The sequence below is a fragment of the Cryptomeria japonica genome, chromosome 2 (assembly GCF_030272615.1).
Source record: "Cryptomeria japonica chromosome 2, Sugi_1.0, whole genome shotgun sequence".
Lineage (NCBI taxonomy): Eukaryota > Viridiplantae > Streptophyta > Pinopsida > Cupressales > Cupressaceae > Cryptomeria > Cryptomeria japonica.
In genome coordinates, this window is record NC_081406.1 from 342,136,056 (window position 1) to 342,150,614 (window position 14,559).

The 14,559-nt window shown below is 31.9% G+C and overlaps 1 protein-coding gene across 6 annotated transcripts in view; it reads right to left on the reverse strand.

Moving 5' to 3' along the window:
• Positions 1 to 13,730: 13,730 nt before the first annotated feature.
• The window catches only part of LOC131065225 (U11/U12 small nuclear ribonucleoprotein 25 kDa protein), a 155,526-nt gene continuing 154,697 nt past the window's right edge, over positions 13,731 to 14,559 (reverse strand). For all 6 annotated transcript variants that reach the window (XM_057999675.2, XM_059216644.1, XM_059216646.1 and 3 more), the window contains exon 5: positions 13,731 to 14,030. In XM_057999675.2, the coding sequence (XP_057855658.1) occupies positions 13,935 to 14,030 (96 nt within the window). In that variant the 3' untranslated portion in view covers positions 13,731 to 13,934. The remainder of the gene's footprint in view (positions 14,031 to 14,559) is intronic.

Below are 14,559 nucleotides of genomic sequence, written 5' to 3' on the forward strand. Positions count from 1 at the left end.
GAAAGGGGTTAAATTAAATAAATATGCTTTATTCATTTAATTAATTGCTAGAGTGTGGTTTAATGAATTAATTTAAATAAATTGAATAATTTATTTAGTTAATAGAAGAAGAAGTTGAAGATGGATTAATTAAATATCAATTTAATTAACTGGACAGATTTACGTGTCCACACACACACACACACACACACACACATATATATGTATATGTATATATATATATATATGTGCATATATCTATCTATATATATATAGACACACACACATATGTGTGTATATATATATGTATGTATGTATGTATGCATGTATGTATATATGTGTATGTATATATATATATATATACATACACATGCACATGCACATGCACATGCACATGCACACACACATATGCATTACATGTATATATATGTATGTATATATACACATACATACACGTAGACACATAAATTTGTCTACTGATTAAATGAATATTAAATATTTATTTAATGACTAATATTTCTCTATTAATTAAATCGACATTTAATTAATTCACATTAGCCTATTCTGCTACTCTAGTTAAATAAATTTCATCTTAACTATAGTCCAAATTATTAAATAAATCTAATTTATTTAATATTCACCCCTTTCCTCCTATTTAAATAAATTTAACATTTATTTAAATATCATAAATCCCCAAATCAAATCCCCTTTTTAAATAAATCAATATTTATTTAAAAATAACTCATCCACTTGCATTCTCCTACAAATGCAAGTTGCACATTTAAATAGATTTTTATTTTAAAAAAATCCTATTTATCCACACCCACCTCTTTCTAGATTTTTCTAGTCTCTTCTAATCTCCCTCTAGATTCTTCTAACCCCTTCTAATTTAGCCTAACCCCTCTTCTAATCATTTGCACAATCCTAATCCAGGATTAACCCTCAGCCCATCATCTCACCCATTTAAGACTCTTACAAAGTCATAAATGCTTTCTTTCTTCAACACTCCAACCCACATGGGTCTTGACCCTTTAGTCAAGGCTTAACCATGGGTAAAATTTGCACAAAAGTTTACCCACTGGATAATAACCTTACCTTAGGATAAAAATTTTATCCAATAACTCAATCCACATGAGGGTACCCTCATGTCTTCTCAAACATTAAATGTCCCTTCCCTCTCCTCTCAAGGCATCTCATGGTGACACTTGTCATCATGGGATTGGGTTGAAAACCATCACATGGATCATAAATCAGGCAATCTTGGCCCTCCATAAACTAGATCAATCTTGACCATTCAATCTTCTATTTTGCCTATAAATAGAACCCTTCTCCTCAAGCAAAGGAGGAAGCATTAGATCATTGTTACTATACTGGTATTAGCATAGACATTTAGAGCTTTCTCATAGCATAATATTTGCATTTGCATAGCATTTGTTTTTCATCTTCAGTCTTCTTGAATCTCCATATGGCATCCATGGCTAGTGCTAAAGCCGAGAGCTTCACTTATTTGGGACTTGGAGAGGAGAGAAACAAAGGAGGAGTATCATAAGGTTACAATGGAAGCATCTTAGGAAGGCTCTTTCCCTTGATCTTGTTATTTAAGCTTCTTTCATGTTTCTTTGAATCTCTTTTGGTATGCTTTGGATGGTTTTTAGTTCTTTGTTTTGGTTTCATGGTTGAACAAACATATTAACATTGAGCTTTGCTTTTGACTCTTGTAGCCATTTCTCACAACATCAATACATATACATATACAGATACATGTAATGTGGGTGTACACACACACACACACACAAGAAGACATGTGTAGCCTAGAAATTGTAGTATGATAGAATTCGGGTAACTATGAAATGGAACAATGCAGTGAAAGTAAGGAGAAGGGACGCAGAGTTAATGCTACTGCAAGGAAGAGTGTAGGGTGATGGAGGCCAATAAAGGACTACCGCAAGTTTGATTCCAGTGTGGCAAGGTGATGGAATGCTAGTAGACCACGAATAGATTGATAGAAATAAAGATAAATAACAAGTTGGATTGAAAGGTGGTAATGTGATGAAATGAAGACAACAATCTGGACAATAAGTGAAAGAAATATAAAAATCCTTCAAAAAGTAAAAGATAGAAATGTAAAAACCCTTCAAAAACCCTTTCTATTACAAAAAAAGTAATTTCATAAACCGAATTACATGATTTGATAAACCCGAATTACATAAACCAAATTATATTAACCCTAATTATAGAAAACATAATAATAAATAGCCTAAATAAAATAAACCCTAATTACAGTTAGAATAAACATAGAACTGAGATATGATATCTTAAATCTAATACTGCAAAAAGTTTCAATATCTCATTCATGTGCACCTGATTAATTTTGCTAAGCATTGTATTAGGCATGCATGAACCCCATTGGTGCATCAGGGCAAATCAGAATTTACAAAGAGTCATGAATAAGGGATTTGGTGTCATTTTACACTTTTTGTTTGAAAATTGAGTTGGTTGATTTCAGAGATTGAACCTATGAGAAGTTGTCATCTGCACATGATTGTCTTCAATCAACCTTGTATAGTCTATACACAGGTCTAGTAATATATAGTGTCTTTAAGGGTATCTAGTAGTTTTTATCCTATTTTATGAGATTATTGTTTTTAAGATTTATTTATTAAAAGATGCATGAAACAAGTTTTAAATCCTTAAAAATATTTGAATTTCTTGGGTTTTTCAATTTGCTGAGTCTTGGCCAAGTTTTTGCCAAGTCCAAGTCTAAGTCAAAAATTAGCTTGCCGAGTCCGAATAAAATAGCCTAAATAAAATAAACCCTAATTTTATTTATAGAAAACGTAATAATAAATTGCCGAAATAAAATAAAATAAACCCTAATGCTATTTATAGAAAACATAATAATAAATAGCCTAAATAAAATAAACCCTAATTACAAAAACCTTATTTACATAAAAAGTTCTTGTTTCTTCTACTTACAATGATGTTGTAAACAACTATTTGAAAAAACAAACCTTATATTAATAGTGAATTTTAACAACATATTTCATAGTTAAACCAAAAAAAAAATGATAGAGATTTAACAGTATATTGTAATGAATATTAACAGTGATGCTTAAGAAAACCATTATTAACAGTGTAAGCAATGAGCCTTTTTTCTTAGCCAACAACATTATACATACGTAAAATACCAGTGAAGCTTGAATAGAAGAGTACATTTCCCTTTGTGAGATATGTGTGTTTATGAACACAGATTGTGGTGTTCATGAACACAAAATTTCTTTCGCAAAACAAGAACCCACAAATGTAGAGAACATTATACTTATAGATAAAGAAAACAAGCACCCACAAAATTTTAGAACAAGAACCCAAAAATTTAGAGAAGATTACAGTTACAGATTAAACTAAACATTTAAAATTTTAAAACAACAAAACATAAAAAACCAATGGATAATGGAAGGCCTTAGTGAGGAATAATCTTCACCTGGGTCGAAGACAAGCTCTCAAAAAACCTAGCAATCCTCCTATCCAGGGTGACCTTTGAATCCTCTTGTCGATACTTGCAAGATGAAAAGAGGAGAAAGTAAATGTAGCTATGTGTCAGACTTTTAACGAATAATGCAGAGAAAAAACCAGTGAAATAAAATGTTTCACCTATATGCCTGTGCATATACCTGAAGGGTTTGCATGGCATAACAATTGCCAAAGAGCTAGACCATAGCCATCATCAAAGTTGAATGGAGATTGGTATCCAACGCGAGCATTTTTTGAGACCTCGGGTGAACATGTTCTGGTGTGAAATGAGTTGAACACTCGAATATGGATGAAATTTATAATATGTGACATTTCCAAGGAAAGAGATGAAAATTTGAAGTATGTGAGTTTTATATGATAGTGGGACATTTACAGAGAAAGGATATTGTCATGACAAATCTCTTGAACAAGGAAAGACATAGTCAGGAACAAACAAAAGACCAATCTAAAAAGAATTTAGTGAAAAGAGGATAATCAACTCATATGACAACCATTGAAAACCATAGAATTTTGCAGATCAAGATGACAAGTTTTCTTATAGTACTTGTATACACCTAAAATCGTCTTGAGGTAATTTCACAACAAAGCTCCAGCTTGGACCAATCATAGAGTTCTATCAATCATCATTAGGCATCTTAACAAGGTCAGCATGGGTCAAATGGAGTCCCCACCTCTTCATCTCATGGATTATTGGAAAGAGTTAAGACTTCTGCAATCTCCTTAACATGTCTCATCGAACTGCAAATTCTCATCGAAATCTTAGCTTGTCGCCAAGAGACACGTGCAGTCTCACTGATATGGCCTTCATCGGCAAAGGAAATCACTTCAGTTGGCCCCTTGAACTGTCTTGTTGAACATCTATGTCACATCGAAAAAGAGCTTTGTCACCAAGACTAACCCAATATCTCATCAAAATTGGCCTATCGTCCTAAGAGCATGACTTCGACAATCTCCTTGGCAAGTCTTGTCGAACAATGATGTCTTATCAAAATCATATCATGTTTCCAAGACTCATCAAATGTCTCATCGATATCTTATCATGTCACCAAGACTTCATAAATGTCTTATCACTATCAAAGATATCCATCACTTCGGTTATATGCTCAATTTGTCTCGCCGAACTCTAATGCCACAATGACATGGGACTTCTGTCAGCAAGATCAACCAATCATCACATCGAAATAGTCTCTTTCGCCAAGACCACTCCGAAGTCTCACCGAAACCTATCTCATTGCCATGACAATGTGACTTCGGCTACCAGCTTGAAGGGTCATGTCAAACTGCAAAGTCAATCAAAATGGTCTTTTCGCCAAGACCACTGCAATGTCTCATCGAAATCAAGAAACTCTATCGTTGTGACTTGCGAGTTCGGTGAGATAGAAATGTGACTTTATCGAGAGCAATTCTCTATCCGATGTTGCCTAGACTACTTCAGCGTCATACTGAATTGATCTCTGATGTCGCCCAGACAGATTCAGAGTCATATTGAATTGATCCCTGCAAAGCACAAATGCAATCTGATTGAGATTTCAACCAACAAGTGAGACACCTAGTCTCAACAGAGTTGCCACATCAACATGTATCTCATGAGTTAAATATTCCCAAATATTTAATTGATCAAATATCTTCAACCAATTCAACAAAGTTGGAGAGACACTTGGAATTTGCAACCAACTGAGGATACTTGGCATTTGCAACCAATTGAGGACACTTGGCATTCCATTTTCCCTCTCCATCGTCCACATAGCCTTTGTTTCCCCTTTAAGGAAACATGATCCACTTTTCTCTCTAACTACCCCATCTCCAGCCCTTCATTTTCTCAAATCAAATCTCGACCGTCCATCTTTGCCACCTAGGACATGGGCCTTGGAAAATCTATAAATAACCTCTCATTTGTACAAATCAAGGTCTACTAGCTAAGAGTTCATTTTGCACCAGCATTCATCGTTTAAGCATTTTTAGTAATTCTCAAGAATTTCATAGCATATCATATCCTAGCATATCATAGCATATCATAGCATAGCTTTTATCATTTTAGCATAGATCAATAGATCATTTTTAATATCATGTAGATCAAAATTGCATCTCATCTAGCATTGTAGGAAGAATTTATTGCATTTTAATTCAATCTCATTCTCTAGGTAGTGATTTTGAAAGCCACAAGTGCATAAAATTGAGAGCAAACATGGTTGAATAAATCCATGGAGATAGAGGACAATGGGACAATCTCAAGAAGGCTGAATTTGAGTTTCATTTTCTTAATTTTCTATCAACATTTAGTCTCATTGATGTGTTTTAGAATTTAATCAGATTGATACATAATTCTGCAACACAGTACTAATAGAGATTTGAAGCAAAGGAGACTACATGTTTATGGAAATGTTGGCCTTCTTATAAGAGTAATAGTCTTATGACTGAAACTCTCCATGAGCAGCATTATATTCCAATTGTTGACTTTCACCCGTCATTTAGTTTCATGTGTCTCTTTCAAATGTTTCAAGGCCCATTTCTTTTTCCAATACTCTAATGTCTCTTAATCTCCTAAGACTATCATACATCAAAGTGGCAGTTCAAAGTGGGAAACAGTTGATGGAATAGGGCAAGAGAGTTGTGGGCATTGACAAATGATATATTTACATAGAGGTCTTTGAGTCATAGTGCACTACTCTAATTTTAAATACAAGGTATTGCTAGAGATATGGTTATCCTTAAATGGATAGTAGTCACTCAAGGAATCAACACAAATAAGTAAATTGAGATAATGACAAAATTTTGGAAGCAAGACAGCTCATGAGTGCCTTCAAACTTGTGATGGAAGGGTATGCTTCTTAAATCATCATAAGGTATATAATACAATTCCGTTTTAATAAACTAAAGAAAGATGATAATGATAATAGATGAAAGGGTTAAGTGTGGTGAAAAGAGTAGGTTTATGACTCACAAATGACATTTTTAACATGAAGAAATAATTTTCAAGGAAATAAACACACAAGGACAACTATTTTAGGCCATTATGACACATTTTAGAGTTGTTTATGGGTTCTTAAATGGCCAAGTTCAATTTTATCTGACCCCAACACTATTTCAACCTCAAAACATGCAAAACACATGCCCTATTGTCATGGAAAGAGGTTACAACAGTCAAGGAGAGAAGATAAACTTGGTGACTTTTTTCAAGTGGTTGAGAGGATTTAGGGACAATTTTGACTCATTTTGGGTACCTTTCAAGCACCTAGGAGTTGTTCAAAGAGCCTTAACTAATAGATATGTTCAAAGCAACAACTTTTCTTCATTCAAACAATACTTTGGAGCATTGGAGGCCTAAAAAATAATCTTTAATCAACTAGACACCCAAGGAAGTTTGACCTAACAAACTCAAGTAATACATGTCCTTCTTGTCTTTATTTCTTTAGCACAAGTTTCTTTATTGTAGCAGGTTGGTGTACATTATAAAACTCAACCTTATGCTCTTTCCTATAGTTAGTTCTTGCTTCTCAAAACCAAGATTGTAATCTAAAACGAATTCTTCCTGGTATTGTAATGGCAAAAGACTCATTTTTCATACTTATGGAAAGTTGTTGTAAACACTTTTGATCAATATAATAATATTTTTTTACCTTTTCTCATTGTTGTTTATTGTGTAAAACACTTGAGATAGTTGATGCAATCTTGTGGTGAAGTTATTAACCCTTTGATTTTGTTCTATTTTCCTTACCTTTATGTAGAAAATATGAACCATTATAGGTCATAACTCGTGTTTAATAGTCAAAGAAAGAGTTTAGGTTGTGATAGCACTTCTACATCCTTCTAAATTCTCATTTACATATTGAGCCTAGTTGTAGAATAAAGACATGAACTATTGAATTGTGAATGTCATGGGCCAAGTTATTGATAAATATTACGTACCTAATGCAACAGTATAGATTCTGAAAAAACTAGTTTGGCGCATCACCGTAGGAGTGTAGTTTTTATTTCCAAACAAGTTTCTTTGTCTTTTCCCAAAAAATAATAGTTTAGGTGAAGTATTGAAAGGAACCAACCTTCTCTAGAGGTTGACCTCTACCATCAAAGACCACACTCTAAGAGGTCATCCCATGTGTCACAAGGCTATCAAGTTCATATGTAGCTTAGTGAAGGGTGCAAGCTTGTGTGATAACAATACCATTGACACAAATAGTGACACCCAAGTGACACTATAATGGTGGTGAGGGATCATCAATGAATGAGTTGAAATGAATTTAAAAAACACTTAAATCTGTAGAAATTTTTTTTTTTTTAATTTTTAGGTTAAGCCCACAATGCTTGAAAGTTCAACCAAATCGATTATGGGCTAGGACAAGGAACCTAAGGCCTCACCAACCCTAGCTATTGTCAGATAGTGTTGACTATCATTGTTGCACCGATTGAAAATAATACTACCATTGATACTTGACTATCCATACATCTCATGCCATGCTTCACATGTGCACTCTTCAAAAGAGAGTTCAATACAATGATAGTCGAGAAATACAACCAAATAGACAACCAACCAACCAACCTCAACCACTAAACACGTGCTTTTATAGAATCAAGTTCACAAATACAATCAAGTGTAAGGTAAAACTATATGCCTCAAAACCATGAGTACACAAAACCATTGGCCCGCATTTAATTTTTATATTAAAATTTCTTAATAGTAAATATTTTTCCCATGTGTAACCCACAAATAAAATATCTAACCAATGTTATATACAACTTTACAAGTGGAACCAAATAAATATTTAATGTGTTTAAACATATCTCTAAAGATGCACCACAAATAGATATTTATTTTACATATTTAAAATAATTATTTTTTGTGTAAGGTATACATCATAATATTCCTAACAATACTCAAATCAACTTCTGTTACCTCCTTTGATTGTGTCTTGACATTTTTCTTCCCGTTTATGTAGTGAGTGGATTTTTCTCCATTCTTGTTAAGGAATACATGCTACTTACTATTGTTCATTTTACACATCATTCTTGTTTTCCCACATATTCTTTTATCTCCTCCTTGGGTTTAGGTATGGTGAAGTAGGTGCAGTGGAATTTATCCATTTCTAATTTTTCATATTTTGGAGTGTCATCATTTGCTTGTCCTTATTTGAACGACCTTCTTTCTCCTCTTGTGGTAGAATATTTGATCTACTCTATTTTATTTAATATAGTTGCTCTACTTTACATATTCTTTTATCTCCTCCTTGGGTTTAGGTATGGCAAAGTAGGTGGAGTGGAATTTAACCATTTCTAATTTTTCATATTTTGGAGCGTCATCATTTGCTTGTTTGTCCTCTTGTGGTAGAATATTTGATCTACTCTTTTTTTTATTTAATATAGTTTCTCTACTTTACATATTCTTTTATCTTCTCCTTGGGTTTAGGTATGGCGAAGTAAGTGCAGTGGAATTTATCCATTTCTAATTTTTCATATTTTGGAGTATCATCATTTGTTTGTCCCTTATTTGAACAACCTTCTTTCTCCTCTTGTGGTAGAATATTTGATCTACTCTTTTTTTATTTAATATAGTTGCTCTACTTTACATATTCTTTAATCTCCTCCTTGGGTTTAGATTATGGCGAAGTAGGTGGAGTGGAATTTATCCATTTTTAATTTTTCATCTTTTGGAGTGTCATCATTTGCTTGTCCCTTATTTGAATGACCTTCTTTGTCCTCTTGTGGTAGAATATTTGATCTACTATTTTTTTATTTAATATAGTTGCTCTACTTTACATATTCTTTTATCTCCTCCTTGAGTTTAAAGGTATGGCGAAGTAGGTGGAGTGAAATTTATCCATTTATAATTTTTCATCTTTTGGAGTCTCATCATTTGCTTGTCCCTTATTTGAATGACCTTCTTTGTCCTCTTGTGGGTGAATATTTGATCTACTCTTTTTTTATTTAATATAGTTGCTCTACTTTGAAGACAACCTACAATCACTCAGAGGTTTACACAGCTGATATTTAAGGAATTTTTACCTCCCATGGGCTACCCTTCAGGTGTACATTGTGTAGAACCCTTCCTAGAGTTCTCTCCAATTGACATGTATGTATAACCAAGGTCTTCCAATGGTGGTCTTTCCTTTATGATCACGGACTTAAGTATTCCTTGGGTATCCTTGTCAAGTCCTCTTCTATCATATCCCATAATTGCTAACAATATCTTGAAGCTTTAATATAAATTCATTAGTTTTTTTTAAGTGGCAAATATTTGCTAATTGGCTAATAGTTGAAATTTGAGAATTAAAATTTGGCTAATAGTTCAAGTTGTAAGGCAACCTAAATCACCACATTTAAATACAAATATTTATTTGTCTTGTTTAAATTGCTAGAACATTTATTTTATTAAAACTTTTTTAACTAAAAAATTTGCCGCAATATTTGATACATGATTAAATCATATTATTCTAAATTTATTAAGTTATTGTAGAGATTTAAATTAACTCACCAACAATCTATCATAATTATTAGTTAGTTTGGGGCCATATCACCAATGTTTAGTTGCCATCATTAATTCAAAATATAATCTTATGGCCTTTGTTGTATTTTGCAAGGTAAAATGTACCCATAGTTTGTAATGCTCATGGGGCTTAGAATTGCTTTTAGGCGGTTGAGAACCCTTGAGATGAATGGTCTAAAAGAAATTTCAATCCCCATGCAAATTACAAATTGTGGGTGCAGTTTAACTCACAACATACAATGAGGGTTGTTAGATTGTACTTTAAATTTAATGATAGAAACTAAATATTATATAGTCTACTCGTTAAACTCATCAATGACTTTCATCCTTAGGCCCCTACTTTTCCATAAAAAAAATTATTTAAAAAAAAAAGGATTCATCATGGTAATTAATGAATTTTTCTATTATTTTTCAAGTTTCACCAAAATTTTCTACAAAAGATTTTAGTGATTTCAAAAAATTGTCAATATAATTAATATTTTTTTTCAGAAAAAGGAAAGATTCGTCAATATAAATTAATATTTTTTCTAAAAAATGAAAGATTCATAAGATCTTATATCTTTATTTGGGTTGGGTTTCTTAAAATTATCCCTAAAATTCATCTTTCACTATCAACTCTTGTTGCATTTGCTCAAAGATTCCAATCAAAAAATCAATTTGATCCTTCTATGATTGCAACTCTTAAATTATTTTCATTAAATGATGCACTTCCTCCTAAAGAGCATTGGTCTCTCCCAATACTTGCTTTAGGCTTTCTTGCATATACACAAGCTACTTTTTGTGATATTTTTGACATTGACCTATCTTGCAACTAGCAACCTACAACAACTTGAAAGAATCTAGAAAAATGGTTATACACAAATTCTTAGTGCTATCAAAAGCTAGCTAAAAATTCTAAAATCGCACTTAAAGCTATTGTGTTACTCCATTTCCCAAATAACAATGAAATTATGATGGAATTAAGAGCTTTTATACAAGAAATGAAGTTTTGAGATGAACAAAATGCAATACAAACAATATATTTATATTAGGAAAATCTTATGAAGGATGAAAAATCCTCTTTGGTAGAGGCATATGTTCTACAATAGTGTATTGTTCAAATAGACAAGTACATATATGTATTATAAATCATGTCAATCATGTTTCACTACTTTAGCTTGTTCAATTTCTTAGACATGTAATCACTTCGACTATCCTCCTCCCCTTCATTTTGTGTTGTTTGCTCTTCTTATAGAGTGCTAGAAGTATCTACATACGCATTAGAAGCCTTGTACATAGACTTCAAAGATACAAGGATGCTTATTCATTTAAAAATCTCATATTTTCTATCAAGGTAATGATGTCATTTTTTACTAGAGGAGGAATTTCATAATTGCCTCAACAAATGTGTAATCACCTCAACAATTTCATAATAACCACTTAACACAAATAGAACCACTACTTCAAAGTTAAATTTGCCCTCCATCTTTCTAAAGTTGTAAGTTTTGCATATGGACTTGATGTAGGAGCATTTAGGTCCACAAAAAAAAACAAGAGGTTATGGTTTCAACTTTCTTTAGTTTTGGTTGTTGTTGCTTCGTGAATTTTCGTCAAGTTGCTTTCTTAGAAGGTTGCTATAGGAAGGATGCAAGTTTCCAATAGATTTTAAATGACTTCTATCTATGCAACAAGACATCTATAGGTTGCTACACACTAAAACAAGTTGCTTCAAGTTAGTTTCTTAAACAAATGGATTGCTTCAAAAATTGCAAGAAATTTGTAATGTGCCACATAGTTGTTGTATGTTGTATGTGTTATATAAGTGTATTACCTTGATGATGACCTTCAATGTCTCAAGATTGTAATAGGAATATGTAGACCTACAAATATTATTTTGAGTTATCTGTCGTGTTGATTGGATAATATGATCATTACTTCATACAATATAATCACTTATCAATAGATGCGCCATGATCTCATACAAACCTCCAACAATTGTTTTGCCTTTTCATCACCAATTTCTTTTCTAAAAAAGATGTTTTTTGCATTTCTAACCTCGACAATAATAAATTATTTTATTTAGTTATATTCTTGATATGTTGCAATCATTATTCCACTTGGTGATTGATTAATGGATTGCGTTACTATTCCTCTTGTTTGTGTACCTCATTGTTTTCTCCTATTTTACTTCTCACATTCCATTGTGGAAACTAATCATACACTTCGGTTGGATATTTTCCTATTTGCTGGGCTATGGATTTTCCCTTCTAATATCTATTCTATTATTCCTTCCACATGGCAAGCCGTTACTTTGGCCATTAGACTTTTGTATCATTGCACAAGCTGTTTGGTTTTTTTTTTTTAATGCAACAACCATTTGCTTTTTCCTTGGGTATTTATTCATTCTTGAGCAAGTGGTTATAACTCTACACAGCATGATTAATACTATTTTTGGTTGATCTTAAATGTTTTCTTGGTAAAAAAATGATTATTCATTTTCTTTTGGGGGAGGTGAGTGACTTAGCTGGAGGGGGAAAAAGAGGGAAATTAGCCTATAATTGAAGAAAGGAAAGAAGAAATTAGGGAAATGAGAGATCAGGGAGAATGAAGAAAGTCATGCTGAGAAGCTTCATTTATGAAATATGTTACTCAAATTTATCTAAATCACTTTAGAACAATGTAATTGTAAAATGTATTTTTGTAATGATAAGTTAATAAATTTGATATATTTATTTAATGTTTCACTAGACTCTTGGTCTAGGTTGAGGTTGCACATAGATTCAAACCAATGTCTCATTTTTTTCAAATTGCATAAGTTTTCAAGAGGACCACAAATATGTAGAACACTAACTTTTGGCACCTTCAAAGTAGTTTTTGGTCCTATTATTGGTTGAAGTGCCTTCATTTAGTTTTCAAGAGGACCACAAATATGTAAAACACTAACTTTTGGCACCTCCAAAGTAGTTTTTGGTCCTAAAATTGGTTGAAGTGCCTTCATTTGATAGTGGAACTTTCTCCTATATCTGATATGGATCATGTTGCTATGGTGTCACTTCTATTGTAGTTTTTGAAATTTTTTATGCTATGATTTTTAGACATATTCTTGGTTTTGGTATGTTGGTATTTTAAATACGAGGGTGGAGTTTTGTTTGTAGTTATCTGATTGTTAAGAAAGTTATGGGATTGTGCCACAATTTAGTTCTTTCATTTTATAATATTAGAAGACTAATCTACTCAACCATAAATCAAAGCAATGATTCATTATTTTGTTATTTTGGATGATATAATATATTTTTCTCATCTTTTTTTCAAAATAAAATCAATAAAATTTAATTTGTAAACCACAATAATATAAAAACACAAGATATAATAAAACATTATTGCAAGCAAGAAATTATTGTTTCTTCCTTGATGATAAGCCCATGAATGAAATAAAATATTAGAAAAATTAGATCCAAAAATTTACTTCATATAGTTAAATCAAATCAACCTATAATATTAGAGGCTATTTTGTATAATATAGATATTGTGTCTTATCTTAAAATAATAAAATAATAATGATAATGATAATAAAACTTGTAGAGACCAATAGGGACACACAAAAAGATAACATTCTATTGTAAGAAAGAAGTTAGAGTTTCTTAACTTGATGAAGATGTCATTAGTTAACTTAAAATAATAAAATAATAATGATAATGATAATAAAACTTGTAGAGACCAATAGGGACACACAAAAAGATAGCATTGTATTGTAAGAAAGAAGTTAGAGTTTCTTAACTTGATGAAGATGCCATTAGTTAACTTAAAGTATTGTATTCAAATTAGCCATATAATATGATAGGCTTACAAATAAATATAATGCTAATTGTTTTCTTTGTACAAAAATTCAAGAATGTTTACTTAAGCCATGAAAGAAGCTAGGCTTACAAATAAATATAAATGCTAATTGTTTTCTTTGTACAAAAATTCAAGAATGTTTACTTAAGCCATGAAAGAAGCGACGTTTCTTAGATCTTGAATGTCTTCCTTGCTCTTTGGAAGCAAGATAAGGAACAAAGTGTATCTGCAATAGAGAATCAGCCATTATGTATCCTACTAATAGCAAGTAAATATTCTTCTAAATTCTTAAAATTGTATAGAAGCCACAAAGATAAATAGGGGTGCACATATACTAAAATATAAAGGATGCATTTCAGTCGAAGACGAAGATGAAGTAAAGTAGAACAAAAGGGAAGTTCTATATCAAACTTCACAGGCATTTTCTCAGTCAACAAATAAAAGATTTTACTTTCAACATGTTAAAAACCATAGTGGAATAAAGAAAGCTCTTCTTAAATAAAGTTCTAAGGAGATTAACCGATATCTTTTAGTGTTCTATTGCAATTAGAGAATAAAATTTGATTCATGCAAGGATATCAAGCAAGTTTTGTATTGTGTGAAAATGTTTTCTAACTATAACATAGAAGCATAGAAGAAAAATGTAACTCTGGTTGAGCTTACTCTTCGGTACTGTAAAGAAAAAGAAGCTCGATAAATTTAGATAATAGTAATGTATATATAATCTTAAACAGTCTAATAATATGCAGAAAGCA